Source organism: Gigantopelta aegis, chromosome 4 (genome assembly GCF_016097555.1).
Source record: "Gigantopelta aegis isolate Gae_Host chromosome 4, Gae_host_genome, whole genome shotgun sequence".
In the NCBI taxonomy this organism is placed as follows: domain Eukaryota; kingdom Metazoa; phylum Mollusca; class Gastropoda; order Neomphalida; family Peltospiridae; genus Gigantopelta; species Gigantopelta aegis.
In genome coordinates, this window is record NC_054702.1 from 112,125,359 (window position 1) to 112,144,187 (window position 18,829).

The 18,829-nt window shown below is 34.3% G+C and overlaps 2 protein-coding genes across 4 annotated transcripts in view; one reads left to right on the top strand and one right to left on the bottom strand.

The window, feature by feature from the left end:
• Nucleotides 1–6,958, bottom strand: part of LOC121371795 (synapse-associated protein 1-like) — a 39,264-nt gene extending 32,306 nt beyond the window's left edge. For all 3 annotated transcript variants that reach the window (XM_041497948.1, XM_041497947.1, XM_041497949.1), the window contains exons 1-2: nucleotides 6,561–6,958; nucleotides 333–415 (exon numbers count right to left, since the gene is read on the bottom strand). In XM_041497948.1, coding sequence (XP_041353882.1) covers nucleotides 333–415; nucleotides 6,561–6,840 — 363 coding nt within the window. In that variant the 5' untranslated portion in view covers nucleotides 6,841–6,958. The remainder of the gene's footprint in view (nucleotides 1–332; nucleotides 416–6,560) is intronic.
• Nucleotides 6,959–7,083: 125 nt separating this feature from the next.
• LOC121371796 (proteasome assembly chaperone 1-like) lies at nucleotides 7,084–16,739 on the top strand. The gene is made up of 6 exons (XM_041497950.1): nucleotides 7,084–7,210; nucleotides 10,655–10,767; nucleotides 12,146–12,360; nucleotides 14,245–14,443; nucleotides 15,945–16,084; nucleotides 16,304–16,739. The coding sequence occupies exons 1-6, from the start codon at nucleotides 7,119–7,121 to the stop codon at nucleotides 16,376–16,378; spliced, it is 834 nt and encodes a 277-aa protein (XP_041353884.1). The 5' UTR covers nucleotides 7,084–7,118; the 3' UTR covers nucleotides 16,379–16,739.
• The last annotated feature ends 2,090 nt before the right edge of the window (nucleotides 16,740–18,829 follow it).

Below are 18,829 nucleotides of genomic sequence, written 5' to 3' on the forward strand. Positions count from 1 at the left end.
TACATTGTATTGAGAGATTAAATTAATTCTCATTCATCAGAGCTCACCCTCCCTGCTAATTGCCAAATTAGCCCATTGCTAATTTTTATACAAATGGCTACAATTTTTAGTCTTTGGCCAATAAATTTTTCTTTAAATTAACCAATTTCAACAATTTGCAAGGAAATACTCTACATATCTCAAAATTGGCTCAAACTAAAAAATTTCCAGTGTGTGTCCTGTATCACCCATCACCAGGTTTATTAATGACAACTTAGCTACAAGATGACCAAGAACACCATATACTGTACATAATAATACAAAATGATGCAGATCTACAATAACACACAAACCTTTTCTTCAACAGATGTCTTCAGTTGTTTTGCTGTGTCTGCAACTGTCTTCCCGGCAGCTTTTCCAAAACTGTACAAAAAACCTGAAAAAAAGTGAGAAAAAACCCCAGCAATGAAAAGGAACCGATTACTTTTTGCATATTGGAAAAGGCATACCAGGTATTTTAAACCCTGATAAAATTGCAAAAATATTTATACCACCCTTTGTCATTAATAAACTATCTTGGCTTTATAGACAAGGTTTTCCGATTATCGCCCAGTAGTTTATGACATTGCCGATAAATGGTGTAACCGTACAGCCGCCATTAAGGGAGTGAAATTTACGCAACAATAACATGTGACGGCTTTGCATCTGGGCGCAATTTCATTATTTATGACTTTGTTGGAATGTTTTATAAAAGCAAAACCAGTCTATCGGATAATTCAACCTCATTTAAAGATTGTATATTCATATCAATGTCGGTAGAAATCTGTGAATGATTAAAAACATAAATAATAATGCACCTATACATGCCAATACAAAAGCATAGCAAATAAATTAAACATGCGCAAGTAAATAAGTTTGATGGTTATTTGGTGAAACTTTACTGAATACATCCTAAAATACAGAAAAATATTTCAGTTATGTACGTTTACCATTCTAAAAAAGAAAGACTGACAGATCTAGACGTCAATATTTAGCTGTTGCTACTATTAGCTCTGGGATATTCTAGATGTGATCACATGGTGTTGAAGTAGGACGCAGTTCACAGTTCCAAATATTAACTCTCTTATTTTTAATTTATTATTATTATTTTTTTTAATATGAGTTATTATGGTGTTAAATGTGTGCAAAATAAACAAACAATTTACTGACGTAATACGCATGCACTCCACACCAAACATCGCACCCCTACCCACTTCGTCAAATTTTATTTTTTTAATTATTATTTATATTTATATTTTTATTATTAATTTATTAATTAATTAATTCATTTGTTATTTTATTGTTATAAATATTTTTTAAATAATAATTTTTTTGTTTCTAGGAAAACAAATTAAATTAAATTAATCATCCACAATATTCAACACTAAATTACCCTGAAAACGCGCTTCTGATTAGTCATTAAATGTTCTATATACTAGATAATTACAAAACAAAGCCCTTTGACACTTACTGGTGAAGCCCAAGACAAGTATAAATAAAACAGAAGCATAGGCATGGGTGTGTGTGTGTGTGTCATCTGATGCCACCGTCCGCTGAGGCTAAAATACTGTTTTAAAGTTCAATATATTAGGCTATACAGGTGTCCAGGGAAATTATATGTGCTTGCATAAGTTTAAATTATTCGTTATGCTTTTGTATTCACATGTATATACATGCTTTATTATTTACGTTTTTAATTATTAACACACTTCCACTAGCTTTGATATGAACACACAATCTTTAAATGAGGTTGAATTATCCGACATACTGGTTTTGCTTTAAGAAAATGTACTGAGAAGGTAATAAATACAGAAAATGCAACCAGATGCAATGCCATCACAGGTTATTATTGTGTAAGTTTTACTCCCTTAATGGCGGACCAATCACGTGATTCTAAACATGTCCGCGCACAGTACTTTGACGTCACTGGCCAATAAACCCGTCTATAAATCTGTAATTAAACACCAGTGATTTGAAAACGGGTTTCTACATGTAGCTTATAATATGTATGAAAGAGTTCATTTATTTTTAAAAAGCAATTTCACTATATGACAGATCAATGTTCAATCTAGGGCAATCTGACTTTCACTTTGAGATTATTTAGGTAATTTGATGAACCTGTCTTTACTTCTAAAAGCCAGTTTGTGTTTAGAATGTGACATTGTTTACGAGTTTATGTACTGAAAGCCAGTTTATATTGAAAATGTATCAGTCTTTGTTTTAAACTTTATCTACTGCAAACCAGTTTGTGTTGAGAATGTGAAATTGTTTATAACTTTGTCTACAGAAAGCCATTTGTGTTGACAATGTAACATTGTTTACAACTTTACTTAATGAATGCCAGTTTGTGTTGAGAATGCGACATTGTTTACAACTTTATGTACATACTGAAAACCAGCATGTGTTGAGAATGTGACATTGTTTACAACTTTACATACTGTTTACAACTTTACGTACAGAAAACTAGTTTGTGCTGAGAATAAAACATAAATATGATTCTGACGTCAAACTCAGTTGACGGTAGACCTTTCGAACTAGCTCAGAGGTAATCAGAGTACTGTGACGGTGAGAGTTAGATGGACATTTGGACAGTTATAATGCTTTCCAACTGTCAGAGACCAATCTACATAAATTCTATGCAACTGCTGCCTACCAAACAGTAGTAAAAGATTCCTGCTTTAATACAACAACAATCCTATATTTAATGTTACATCAGGGTTTGAATTTCACTACGGCCAGGTGCCGTCCTTACTTGCTGTTATGTCCATAAAATCTTATGGTGTCAACAACAAAAATGCTGCGCTGCCGCACCTGGTTTGACACCATGCCCTTCGGATTTTTTTTTTTTTTTAAACCCAGCATTTTACTATTTAGACATAACACAAAATGTAACATGAAAAATCACATCTAGCGAATTTGGGTTGCTTGTTGACTGTTGAGACACGAAGTGACAGGTCAGTTATACCAGGATGTAAAACAAAACGTGCTAAAATGCCCATAACAATAACATTATTTACAGCAGTTTAAGTTGATGACATTTATAAATATATTCTTTGTGACTTACACATTAGTAATTTTAAATATCATATTAACCAATATATATCTTTTCGACTTGGCAAGATGATTGGGACGTTGCGGTCATGAACAAGCTTCATTCTGTCAAGTCAGTTCTGAGTGGCAGTCTTCCTACTGACGGTGCAGGATGGATGAAGTAGTCTTGTGCCCGCATATATGACACATTCATTTATTTTAACCCTCTATAGTGCCCAAGTACTCAAAATAAATTTAAAAAATTATCATATTTATTCAACTTACGGGTGTTAGCATACATTGAACACTTCCATGTTGATTGTTGAGTTTTCATCAATTTGAATATACTTTTAATATCTGCTATATTGGGCATATAGGAAAAATGTCGCTTTTGTGCTAAATATTATTAACCTGGTAAAATACATTATTATGGCATATATATGTATCAAAGAGTCCAAGATCATAAGGTGAAATATTTTTTATCTCAGAAACTTGATAAGTCTGCCTTAATTTCGTGACCCTCCAATTTGCGTTGGTTCCCTAATTTTTGTTATTAAACCAAAGGCAACACTTGCCGTGCCCCCCAGATTGAAATTTGACCCCTTTTATATACGTTTACATCAATAATTTGTTTAGTTCCTTGATATAAAATCACATATGAATCACTAATACACACACTACAGGAAGAAACCCGTCAGCAACTACGTATTTAACCTGGACATTATTGAAAGAGAGTGCTGTCTGGTTTCTCCCTGTGGTGTGTGTATTAGTGATTAATATGTGAAGTGTTTTTTTATGAAGGAACTAAAAAATTATTGATGTAAAGGTATTTAATGTCACATAGGATTGTTGTTGTCTGCGGAAATCTTTGACTACCGTTTGGTAGGCAGAGATTGTTCAGAAATTATATAGATTGGTCTCTGACGGTTCGAGTATGATAAAGTCTGTCTGTCTAGCTCTTACAGTCAGAGTACATGGGCTAGTTAGGAGTGTGAATTTTCTTCTTGTAGTGTTGTACTAGTCAATGACAAATAAGTTTATAATGTCATGAGCAGTGTTCAAGATTAACGGTATTCCAATATCCCGAGGATATCAGAATTTAATTTTGGATACCAGATTTCAAGAACCCAGTATCCCACCTGGATATGAATATTTTTTATTTTTTTATTTTTTTAATTCTGCGTTTTTATTTTTCGCTAAACAATGAAAGTCGTCATTTACTGGTGAAGTTAAGTGACAGTATTTTAGAACTCATACCCAGTCTAATGCCATTAGCGCCCTTCCGAGCAGTTTTGCTCGGAACGGAATTTAGAGGCACTGATTTTCCGCAATTGCTATCTGAAACGGAATTCCCGTTTTTTTTCCAAAACATTATTTAACTTTAAATAGCGCATTTGATTAATTAACATTTATTTTTCGAACTAGAAACTATGGACACCGACATCTGCCTGTGCTACGCTACGACACTAGTACCTTTGTATGTTACGCCAAATGTTTAATGTAGAGTATCTAGACGTTTTACCAGACTTGTTTTCTTCGCTTATTCCTGGCGATTTAAAGGGAAAAACCGAACATTGTGAGCTAAAATTGTCCAATATTTACTCAAGTGAAAGATATATTATGTTATGTTTACTTACTAGTATTCATTTTTAACATTTGCGGCATTGCCATATTTCCGATCTCACAAAGGAATGCAGTAATTGCATATTGTATGCCAGGCTTTGTTCAAAATAAATTATACAAGGGAAGTGGTTTATAGTATGATCGTTTGTAATTATTTTCCCGATCATATCGTAAAGAAAACCGAAAATGTCCGAAGTCTGTCTCGTGGCGTATTCGTGTTTAAATTTAAACCAAAAATAAATACAAACTACTGACATGGTTTGCCTCATTGCATATTTATTTATTTTATACCAGCAATTAATTGCGGTGTGTGTGTGTGTGTGAAACAAAAACAGAATTTGTTTAATACTGAAACGGTAAAAAACCTGAATTTGTAACATTATGAAACGGAAAAGGAAAAAATCTGAAACAGAAAATCAGTGCCTCTAGGAATTCAATCTGAATTGCAGTCAAACTAAAAGAAAAACGACTGTCATCACGTTTTTCCACCCAAATCGTGTACTGTGATCTATTTCGAGCATATGGACACTAAGAAATACTTACTTTGAAACAATCTTCACTTTGAATTAAAGGAAAAACGACTGACTGTATGACTTGTGTTTAAAACGCGAGGTGAATTATGCAAGGAAAATGAAACTCGGAGCAATCTTGTATGTGAAAAAGGATTGGGGGGGGGGTGTGTGTGTGTGTGTGGCAATGAAACATTATCTCTCGTTTGCCAGTACGTAAAATTTTTACTGTTGCCCCTTGCTCGCCACGACGAGGAAGCCAGAGAGTTGAACAAGATAAACCAAATTTGATGTGTGCCTTGTTCAGGATTTTACGTAAGTCAAACAAAAATGATTCCTCATTAAAAGGTTCGAGCTGCGCTGTCCTAACAGGATGGCAACATTCCTTCAGCTTATTGTTGGTGCACATAATAAAATCGCGTGTAGTATCGGTCACATGTTTGGAGATTTGGTACCCACTTCCAGGTAATCAAACGTCACAGTTCACTCTGGTTCTGCACTCAATATGGTATACACATTTGTTAATAACATGCCGATTCCAGTGAATGGCACAGAGTTGCGAGGCAATCCTCAACAACTAATTGCCTGGTTATATCTAAAAGTCGCAGTTTCGTGGAGTTCGCAGTACTGTGTGTGTGTGTGTGTAAATCATAATTTTTATTTCATTTCTATTAATTAATTAATGTTATTTTATTTTTTGTATTAACTTTAATTTCATTTCTTTTCTTTTATTTCATTTTATTTGATTTACTTTAATTTATTTTTACTTTTAAGTTATTTTATTAACTTTAATTAATTTTTAGTTTTATGGTTTTTGTTTTATTCATTATAGAACGAGAAATGACTTCACCGATCCTTTTCCACATACAAGATTGCTCCGAGTTTCATTTTCCTCCCATAATTCACCTCGCGTTTTAAACACGTCACACAGTCAGTTGTTTTTCCTTTAATTCAAAGTGAAGATTGTTTCAATGTAAGTATTTCTTAGTGTCCATATGCTCGTAATAGATCACAGTACACGATTTGGGTGGAAAAACGTGATGACAGTCGTTTTTCTTTTAGTTTGACCGCAATTCGGATTGAATTCCGTTCCGAGCAAAACTGCTTGGAAGGGCACTAATGGTGTTGTTCGTCCCCAGGATTAACTTTGGTATTGCTTGCACTTGTAGACAAAGTTAATCTTGATGAACTACACTGTCATTCTGCACCTTCAGCTAAATACGTGCAGGACTACACAAACAATGTTTGGACTGGTCCAATGAACATGAAATAACACTATCTTTAGTTAGATCCAATGACAAAGACCCACACAATAAAGCTGGAGTGGCCAGTAAGAATGGATTTTAATAAAACTAAAACTGCAATGTTCAGTGTTCTTACTTCCCCATTCTTTAGCAGTACTCAGTGCTTTAGCCGACACATCTTCCAATGCTTGCTTGGCTGAAATATCATTTTCGTTTTCTGCTGTCACTTTTTCATCTGTGTCAGTGACAGTGTGAGTGTCCGTGTCACTCTTGATCTCACTGTTGTCCGTTTCAGGATTCGGAACTTCTTTTCCTTCGTTTTTCTCAACTTGCTTGTTTTCTTTAGCATCGTCTGGTGGCATGTCTAGGTCACCCTTTTCCCCAACACCAAGCCAGCTTGTCACCGTACTAAACATTGCGTAAATAATAACACAAAAATCTGGAAATTTAAAAATGCAGGAGTCTGGATTATTTATGGATTACTAATTGCTGACAACATACACCTGGCGAAAAATATAAACACTTATCACGTGATAAATTAACTAAAACATTGTGCTTAAATTAATTTATTTTTTAAACTAACAATGATTAATCCTGTTACAAATTAACTGAATATATGTTTAATTATTATTATTATTATTTAAAATAATAAAACGCATCCTTACGAGACTGAGTATACGAGACTAAAACAAACATGGCGACCTTCTTTGGTGAGATTTTGCCAGTCACATCACGAGCTTTTGAAGACGACGATGATGAGGAGGAGGACGACACATTTGTTGGAAGGTCAATATTCTAAACACACTTATGTGACCAGCATTAATAAAACTGTCACAATTGCTTTTATGTCTTATTACACCTAAGTTGAATGTGTTAGCAATGTATTTCCGATGGTGTCCTATAATCATGTGGTCGGACACAAACCATTAACGGGATGCTAAAGCAAGGCTTTTGGACTGGTATGCATATTCAACGATATATAATGCACATTATTGCAATGTTCTGTAATAATATCCATCCTCTTAAGCCAGCAATAAGTATATATTTTTCAGTGCAAAATAAACCACCACTGTCAAAATGTTGAAATAACTGTATTATAATTATGTTTCATCCATACATTAACCCAGTACTGACATGATAATCAGAGTGTTTTCTTAGTTAATTGGTCCTTTTTTTTTTTCGTGGCCTGCACATGTGATTCCTGATTGGCGGGTGTATGTTACATGGTATCCAGTCAAGATAAGTAATTACCACTGTCTAGATACACATACAAAAATACTTGCCCGTTTTTTTAAAGGAGGGGACAATTAAGGCATTTGGCCAGGTATGCATATTCAATGATATATAATGCACATTATTGCTTAATATCAACAAGTATAATCGTATAGTTAATTAATAAAACGGTTAAATGTGACGGCTATTATATATAACGGGCGCAGCCATTTTGTACCATCCCAGTGAATACGCCTTCTGGCGAGCTGGTGGTTACGTAACACCTAACGTGTCACGTCAGGAATTAGTCTTTGAAATGAAGAAACAAAACATACCTGATTTTTGCAGATGCATCGCAGTGTTCTGTAATTATATCCATCTTAGTAAGCCAGCACCAGTTATATACTATTTTTCAATACAAAATAAACCACCATTGTCAAAGTGTTGAAATAACTGTATTATTTTTTTTCGTACATAAATTAACCCACGTACTGAAACAAAATCAGAGTGTTTTCTTGGTTAATTGGTCTTTTCTTTCCATGGCCTTTCTGTGGTTCCTGATTGGCAGGTGTATATTCAGAAGGTCCCCAGACACTGTGTTTAGACACACTAAAAAGACGTGCCTCTTTTATGAAGATCACAGGGTATTGTGTGATAACAGCATGGATACACCTCAAATCGTAATGGACATTACCGACTGCCCTGCTTTATTACTGTAAGTAATTCTGTAAAACCCTTGATTAAGTAGACTTTCCCATCTAAAATCACAAAACTGACCAATTACGTCGTCCCAAAGAAAAGAAAAGTATCACTTTGGTATCGTGAGTGGTAGTTTTTGCTCGAACGCGCCCTACCAATAAGCCTAATAGTATGCATTTTTTTCTATGGATTTAAAAAAAAAGGAAAATACTATAACTATAACCTGAAATATATTTAGTTAAATAGTTTATTATACTATCAAGTCATTTATGTTGGTTTACAAGTCAGTTTGATGAAAGCGAAGCGCCTTGTCGTAAATTAGAGCATTTGTTTACACTGTGCATAGAGAAGATGGACAGAGCTGATGTCACTTCGCCCCAAGCTATACCACCGGACGTCACAAAAACAAAACAAAATGGCTGCCCCCAGTTAGCAGGAATAATCATGTTTTTTTATTAACTCTAAATTTTTCATTTGTTAAAGTGTCAGTATGTGTTGGTGGTCCGGGTATGCATCTTTCCAACACATACGGCTCTTGTTTGAGTTGACCCTACCTTTAAGATCACAGGGTATTGTGGGATAACCTACTGCCCCAACAATATTAATGGACATTATCAGCCGTCGTGCTTTATTACTGTAAACAGGGCTAGCTCTGGGTGAGCAAAACATTTCGCCTAATTGTCTAATAAACTTCAAAAATTGCAGAAATCAACTTGTATTTTATAAAAAATGTCCATTATTACATGAAATGTTTTCGGCAAATTAAAATAAAATTCACCAACCGCTTTCAAAATTTGCAGTTGGCGAATTTGGCGAGTGCGAGAGCTAGCCTTGGTAAATAATTCTGTAAAACCCTTGATTAAGTAGACTCCCATCTAAAATTACAAAACTGACAATTACATAGTCCCAAAGAAAAGAAAATTATCACTTGGGTATCGTGAGTGGTCGTTTTTGCTCCAACGTACTCTACCAATAGGCCTAATAATATGCATTTTTTCTATATAAACAGATATCCGAAAAGATATTTATGTTAAAACATATGAGGACCATATATTTTTGGCAAACCCTGGCACTGTCTAATGGTCTGGGGACAATAATTAAAAAAAAGAAGAAGAAAAAAAATAAAAAAGTCTGCAAAGGGAATGATGTATTATGGTATTTGGCAAGTATTTGTAAAGAGAGTTTTAGCAGCAGATACCATGACAATCATGTAACTTCAATAACCAGATACCAGTACAGCTGAGAACAGACAGAAATAGCTTTTAAAATTAAGTTTTCTTTCAAATTACAGTCTTTGATTTCATAGAAAAAAGGTATTAAGAAATGTGCCGTGTTTATGAGAGGGTAAATTTTAATCTTGCTTTCATTTCTTTAATATGACCGACATTTGTTTACTTTCCCCATGCAAAAGTCAAATTTGTTAAAAATATTCAAATGTATGTTCTGTTGTGCACAAACAATGCAATCACTGAAACAGGAACCTCACCGAAACAGGGAAATGGACGATACAATAACATTAAACTGGCTACATGGCATTTCCCTTTCCAGAATGATGAAAAATTGCTGTTGAAAAATTGTTGTTTAAGAGTTACTAATGCATCTTCTGTGTTTGAAGAGAACCTTGTGATAAAAAAATTGGTACTATTTATGAAAAATGGATTTCATGTGAAATTATGGCGAGATATGTTATATTTATTGTGTACGAAGCCAAAACAAGGATGTGAAAAGTGATTTGTCGACCTTAGTATCAAGCTTATAAAAGCTCTGATGTTCAGGCAAACTAACTATGCAGAATGAGTTCCTATTTGATGCGGTTGAAAAATGTAATTTTGTGTAGCAAAAAAGAATTTATGTGTAAATGATGCCAAACCAGCTCTGATGTTCAGGCAAACTAACTATGCAGAATGAGTTCCTATTTGATGCGGTTGAAAAATGTTGTAATTTTGTGTAGCAAAAAAGAATTTATGTGTAAATGACGCCAAACCAGTATTTTAACTTTAGTTTTGAGTATTGACTAAGAACCCAGTCTCCTGCTGGGGTACAATGTTTTTTGTTCCTTAATCCTGAGTTTGAACTTTTTGTTAAAAGAGTCAAAATTTACCAGTGAAGATAATTAGCAGTATTTCCAAACTCAATCCCCATGGGTGGGCCCACTGGGCTATTTCTCGTTCCATTCAGTGCTCCACAACTGGTGTAACAAAGACCATGGTATGTACTATCCAATCTGTGGGATGCTGCATAAAACACATAACATCCCTTAATTTGAAAGAGTAGTCCATTGCATGGCAGGGTTATGCATTATTTTATTTTCTATTTCAGTTCCTCCATTGTTTTCTGGTCAAAAGCAGTTCAAGCTGAAAAGGCCAAAGATCCCAAAGGCAGGCTATCTAAATTACACACACTGATCATAGCGCAGGGTCCAGCAGCCAGTGGTGAGTGCTGTCACATCCTCTGTTAATACTGTAACAGTGTTGTATAGTTTGAGTAATAAGTTCTGTATAGTGTGAGTTGTGAGTTAATCTTCTAGTCGACAGATCTATTTGAGTGTTTTTCATTGTAATCAGTGCTCAATAACTGGTATATATATCAAAGAACATGTATGTGCTGTCACCGGCCTCGGTGGTGGCGTCGTTAAGCCATCAGACATAAGGATGGTAGGTACTGGGTTAACAGCCCGGTACCAGCTCCAAACCAGAGCGAGTTTTAACGACTCATTGGGTAGGTGTAAGACCACTAAACCCTCTTCTTTCTCACTAACCACTAACAACTAACCCACTGTCCTGGACAGACAGACCAGATAGCTGAGGTGTGTGCCCAGGACAGTGTGCTTGAACCTTAATTGGATATAAGCATGAAAATAAGTTGAAATAAAATGAATGAATGTGTGCTGTCCTGTCTGTAGAAAATTGCGTGTATATAAAATCCCATGGCACTAATTGTTAAAAAGTAGCGACCTTCGTATCCATTGCATTTTTTTCCATTCCATCCTATGCTTATACAGGCCTTAGTATGTACTGTCCTGGTTTTGAGGAATTGCAAATACAATATATTTTTCTATTTAGCAATAAGTAGTTTTATGTAATATCCTCTCACAAACTAATGGTACAATACTTGTCTGATCGATTTCCAGTTGATGTTCATTTTCTGTACTATTATATTGTGTTCTAGTTGATAAACAAAACAATCTTTAATTTAACTTCATCTCAATAAGTTTGTTCTAGAGAATTTCATACCATAGTTTATTTGTTACAGTTTATGGTCATTTCATACCATTGTTTTTTGCTCCTTTTGTCATTTGATGCCTGTGTTTTACTATTCCATACCAAATTACCATATTATTAGTCCAACCAGAGGAGTAATTCTGTCTGTCTGTCCCATATACAGTTTTAAGGACTTTCTTTTTTGCAATGCCTTAAGCTACTGAGCTTAACAAATTGTGTATAGCTTTATCATATACAGTTACAGATTGAGTTTGACTTTCATAGTGATTTACTGATATATTTTTTTTTACAGAGTTATGGCCCTTGGACTTAGGAGATACAAAAATGTGTTGGGCCTGGTAGGGGGACATACACTGCTTAAGCAGTACTCTCAGAATGCCTGTTAATATTAATTTTCTCTATAGTAAAATACGATAATAACTATACACCTGCTAAACCGCTCAAGCAGCCATGTTGTAACTAGGATTGTATGCATGAATCGTCATGATGACCTTGTAGATTTTCCTGTACATTAAATGACTGCACTATTAGCAAATGTGACAGCATTTTAGTGTGCAAAAGCAATTCTTGCCGTTTTTGTTTATTGTAGGTTTCATACAGACATATGTTATGGAAGACAAAACGTTTGAAAGAGTGGCTGGTGTTTTCAGTGGAATTTCAGACGAGGCAGTCCAGACACTTGAACAGCTTGGAAAATCAGACGAAACATGTTACCTGCATCGGAGCACGAGTACAACAGGTCTGATGGTGTGTCAGTGTAAAACAGAGGTGAAACCCGACCAGAGCTTCTCGTGGGTCACTCAGGTGAGGCCAATTAATCATGCATGTTTATTTTAGTAAAAGTAATTTAGTGATTACTATGAAACACGGTATTTTTGTCTCACCTTTCTTTACAAAGTAAAAAGCTCAGATAAAGGCAGTGGCAGTGGTTTCAATGTTTACATTAAAATTTAATGTTAGTTTCGTATTTAACTTAGTTTTTCACAAACTATAAGTAATAGGTCAATAAAATGTGTGGTTTATAGTTGCACCTATGGCAGTATAGGGTGAGTGGAGGGTTTGAGACAGTGTATGGAAAATTGGACTCGGGGATGTATTTTAGAGCATTATAAAATTAAAATATAACAGAATAACGAGCTCAGCCTCCACTAAATTCAAGATGAGATGATCGTACATACCGTACTGTCATACAATTTTGATTGACATATGTTTGTTTGTTTGTAACTGCATGTATCGTGAGATTATGCAAGATATTACATCACTATCAGCCTGAACATAAACAAGGAAGTATGTTTTTTCTCTCAATATTAAAAATGCTTCAAGTCAAGCTGCCAACTTTGTTTTAATTATAATACCATAAATAGTGTGCATGTTATCAGTTTTTTGTAATGCAAAATTTTGGTACTAATGAAATGCCTCACATAGTGAAATCCAGGTATCACAAATCCCTGCAAAGTTATCGTCTGCAACGCCGACATCTGACCTTCCAAAGTTAGACGATATACCACATGTTCATTACACTGAATAATAAAATTTATGGAAGGCTGGTTGGTTCTTTTCGGTAATTCTGGTGGGGGCACGTTTACATGAGCATTTACATTTTCTACAAATAAAGGTGGTTTGGTGGAATTAGATTTTTTGAAAATATATAGTTCTGTATCACTGTCAGAGTACTTACGGTGACAATATCAATTTTGGTGCCATTGATACGTATAACAAGATGATTAGACATTAACCTATGACGAAAACCTAATGTAAATATGTTTTCAGTGAACACTTGTCTATTGGTCTGAAAATTATTCAATATTTTTTATGAGTTACAAACATTTTATGATTTTATTTTCAAAAGAAGATTTTGATGTAAATTATTGCATGGAGTATAGACCCTACACTACATTAATAAGGACAAAAATAGACAACCAATGAAACTATCAAAAACATATGATGTTTGTGAAAATATAGCGGAAACACCTGTACGACGTAGCAGCTAGTTTTTTTGGAGGTAAACTTGGCGTTCATGGGAAATTATCATTGTTTTTCCACAATAAACTAATGTGACTTGAGAAAGGTAAAGTATTATTGTATGTACGAAGTATTGTTTTTATTATATTTAAATTTTTTGCATATCGTATCGAAAACATATGACGCCAGGATACATTTCTCTTGAAAGATGACCTGCAATTTTTAAAATGTTTTAGCAGGTTAGTTTTTTTTCACCTGCTAGGTCTAAAAAAAAAGACTGCTTTTTGCAGGCCGCTATTTCTAGCCCAAATATGTGTTTACTCTGCAAATATTCTTTTTTTAGATATCACAACTAAAATATTTTTTATATGCACAGGTTTGCTATATGTGATAATATATTTTTTTAAAATCTTAACCTTGTTGCTCTGTATATAACTGAAATTCTGAATGCATTAAAAAAAATTGGGATGTGAATGTTTCTTACAAATCTAAAAGATTAATGTGAAAATAACTATGAATCTTTAACAATTTTGTCTTCTTTGCATATACCGCAAATTAGACGATAGCTGAATTTAAAAAAAAAAGAATTAAATATTGGAAAATATACAGACTTGTTGCATATCTTTGATACTATTAACAAATAATCATTACTTAAGTTTTTAAATAGTTTTTTATTTAATGAATATATTTATTTGATTGACCACTGAATTTTGTGTGTGTGTGAAGTTATTTTCAGGTTTAGACCTATCCGAGTGTTATGTGTGTGTTCTGGCGTCGACACCTAGCAGTGATTACAAGAGTGACGTCCCCATCTCAGAGCTGCAGACTCCCTTTCTACGAGCTCTCAAGACTGCCAGGTTCGGAGGCACCCCAGTCTGTCCGATTCTCGAACAGCCAAACATGGTGACAGGGTTACAGGCTCAGAGTATGTATAGATGTTTTCCTCGTCCCATCATTCTAAAAAGTTTTAAAGACATGGTAAAGTTTTATGCTTATATAAGTAGGACAAGATGTAGGTCAGTTGTAGAGCTTGTACTTGAGGTGAAGTGGGTTATATAGTCAGTTGTTCTTGGTGGGTGGACGGATGTTTTCTCTCACCCATCCTGTGTCCCATTATTAGCAAGTGAAACCCCTCAAGACCGGACCCTCTCTAAACCGGACATTTTCCATGGTCCCATGATTTACACAACTTTTAACACTAAAGTTTACCTCTTTAAACTGGAAACCTCACTAAACTGTACCTCTGAAAATCAGACAATCACACTTATTGTTGTGTTTATTGTCACTTTGTTGTCTTTGGCTGGATTACCCGACTGCGAACATAGCTAGTGTAATATACACATGCTCAGGTTAGCCATTAGATGTGTAATCACTGTTAAGCTAAGATTCCATTAACGCGGTAAGCGGATGCGGCAAAAATTTAACTGCGGATGCGATTTGTCACACGCCTGCGAATGCGGAAAACTAAATTGCTCCATGTAGCGATTCGTGCGGCAACTGAACGCATCACGCATGCCGCATCCGCTTAACATGTTAATGGAATCTTAGCTTTACATTTGACTGGGTACAATTGGCAAATAACAATTAAGCAATTAATGATCAAGTGGCAGCTTTGATATTCTTCACAAACATGTTTATAGTTTGCTTCAAGGATGAACAAAACAATAATGAATGTAATCCACTGTCTTCTTTTGATTTAAACCCCCCTCCACGAAAAAACCCACGTTTATTTGGCAAACTGTGGTGTCAAAAACATGTCAGTAGCATCTCATTACCTTATTGATGTTCAACATGGAACGTCCGGCTAAATGTTGCCGTATTGAACTATGCCTCGATGATAAATTTACAATCATTAAATGTACATAAGCAAACATTAAAATATCTAAGTGAAAGCTTCTTTATTGGATTATTATATGTTGCATACATTTTCAATACATTATGGCCGAATATGAATAGGACACCAGCAGAAACAAACAACAGAGTACAACAGAAGCTTTTGTATCAATACAAACCCCTGAAAACCAGACACCTCTGAACACCGAACAAAAAACTTGGTCCCGTGGAGGGTTTCACTGTATATCAAAGGTCATCGTATATATTGTCCTGTCTATGGCAAAGTGGGTATGTGCATATAAACAGATCTGTTTCTTTACTTGGTAGGAGTAGCCTATGTGGTGATAATGTTTCCTTTGTTAAAATGATCCATTTGTTAAATACCAAACAGCCATAATTTCATATATGTTAAAGTATTGTTAACTTTGTTTTTACAATTTATTAACAAGTGACTTGATATACCAAAAATAATGAATAAGACAGCCCAGAAAAATACTTGACTGTTGAGTGTATAATTATAGACTGAAATTATGACCCTTTTGTTTTTCATTAATGCGAGAAACCTTATGACTGTTGCTTCTCTTTGTTTTCAGTTCTAACCTACTGTCAAGTACACAGCATTCGAGCAGTGTTGTACCTCTGTTACACAGAGTCCATGTTTATAGACATCCACACCATAACGGCCTTCAAACCACTGTTGAAAGCAACCCCAATCAAAGACTTTCCCATTCAGGTAAATCCATAACTGGTCATAACATCACTATTCAAATGGGTCATTTACATCTTTTATTGACATATTTCTTTGACAGTTGTTTATATATTCATAACTAAGTTCCACCCAAAAAAGGTAAGTTAAAAATGTAGACAATATGCATTACAGGCAATTCAGTTCTTTTATCATTTATTCTAACCAGTATAACATGTTTTTAATTTCTTTTCTTTCCCCCCCCAGAATAACCCTAAAGCTGAGAAGATGCTTTTGCAGATTGTTAAGCATCACCAGAATCAAAATCTGTTGTATATATAGCAGAGGCTTGGACACCATTCATCAGTTACCCAAACGACATGTCTACATACTACGAGATCTGTTTACGAGTGGATCAACACAACTTTGACAACATCAAAGTATGTTATCTATAGAGCACTGACTTGTGCAACAGCTTAACATTTAGCATGAATCAACTGACATGTCCGCATGTGAGAAATCCATTCATACCAGGCTGGATAGCTAAAACATGCTAGTGGTTCTGTAAAACAACAGACAGTATTGGGGTTACAGAGTTAACAAGCTGAATACCTGCTTTCATTCAGTTTACATGGAAAAACTGTAAGAGGTGCTTAGACTAGATACGTTGGTATCTACACAATAAACCAATCTAAAAGCTAAATATTGTGGTCTTTGTTCTGTGAAGGGAAACACACGAATGTTTAAAGTGACAGACCCTAGTTTTTAAACACTTCAACATATAGGGCCTAATTTACGAAGCCTGTTTATGACTTGCATGCATATACCTATGTACATTTACAATGCTTATACACCTGTGTTTTAGAAAAACAGGCTTTGTAAATTCAGCCCAGTGAGTCATCGTCACAGACCCTCATTTCACGCTGTCGTAATTTTATCCAGATGTGTTACAGGTTTGCAGATTAACCAAACTGTGTCCATAGTCATGGGCTGAAACTAGGATCTATGACTTTAATGAAATCTTAAAACATTGATCGATCAGTAGTTACTAATGTCTACATCAGAACATTGTGGCACTATCGATTGATAATTAGGTATGTATCCGACAGTGTTTAAAAATTACCACTATGTAGGACCGACACCGAATATTAGTACCGATATAACAATAAATCTTGTTAGCACAAGTAGAGAAAATAATTAATAATTAAAGTTTTGTCTTGTATTGATGACTTACTGTTTGGGTCATTTATAATTATTCATAGTTCATACAAGTTCATATAACTTTTAACATTGTAGAACAAATTACGCATAACACATTTCTTTCATTAAAAATTTAAAATGCGACTGTACAGCGAACTGCTACACCAGTTATTTTTACAATTTCAAACGTTTAAATTTATTACTCAGAATTAACTGTTAGCATATTTGTTAGCTAAAAATCTTAAACATAATATAATTCCTTTATTATTCAGTTATAACTACGTTATACATAAAACAGTCTTATTCCCATAGTTCAGTCGAGGTGCCAAGTTATGTAGCAAGATTATAGCTGTTACAGTATCAATATCTAGCGTCAGTCCTACAGTGATTACAGCTGTTTTAATAATCTATATGCTGAAACTAGTAAAATCAGGAACAAATGGAAAATAGCACATTTTGTTTAGTAGAGATTTATTTGTGTAAACATTTAAATGTCAAAAATATGGTGAATACAAAAAACAAATGCTTAGATGAGAATAATTAATATAATCCTCTAATCCAAATGAGACCCACGAGAAATGAACACAAAGAAAGAAGTGATCCATTAGTAACCTGAACCAGTATTAAAAGTAGCATCACGACTACATAATCTATACAGAACATGTTGATGTTATGTACAGATGTTAAGTGATGTGTAGTACGAAGTTATTTGAGAAAGACAATTTTATGAATATCCACACGACAGATATTTCAACCTCTATTTAGGAGATTCGAACTGTGGTTCCAGTGTTTCAACTGATCTACTGGGGAAATTCCCACTAGCTAGGCTACCACCAGCCAAATCGTGATAAGTTATAATTAATGATATTCCAATCATGTTTGTCAGTCCTTGCTTGATTGAACTATTGACCAAACGGATTACAAATCTTATAACCGTATAATTATACTGAGGTAGTTCTTTTCTATTTCCTCGCTTCTTGATGCAGTAATCAATGTTTACTGTTGCATTCATTTTACATTTACTCTAACCAAAGGTTAGCAAAGATTATATTTACATGTATAATGGATAATAATTCAAAATATTACCATAAATGAGTATTTACATAAGAAATAAAACACTCTTAGTAAAGTTGTAATTTTGTTCAAAAAAGCTAAAAAAAAACTAAATTGTTTTTATCTTTATTATTTAATAGTTTAATATACAAAAACCCCACTCATCCATCCAACATACGTGACATAAAAGTAGAATTAAAAACAAAATTTCTCATAGTACTACCAAAATGTCTATATGGTGATACAGGAGACTATATTGTGATTGATATATAGAGGAAACAAATTCTAAGCAGATTCTCAATTATTAGAATTTATAAAGTTCTATAATTTCATGTGCAACTTAATAAAATGATACACTAGTCAATCAAAAATGTAATTGTTTTATGTTGTGTAAAGAACAAATATAGAGTGAAATAACTTGGCACAAATCTTGTGTTGTACCAAATGAGTAAATTACCAAATAGTTAAAAACCATATTCAGTAAGCATTATCAATTATCATTGGGAAGTATTATTAAATCTCCAAATAGTTATACATTAG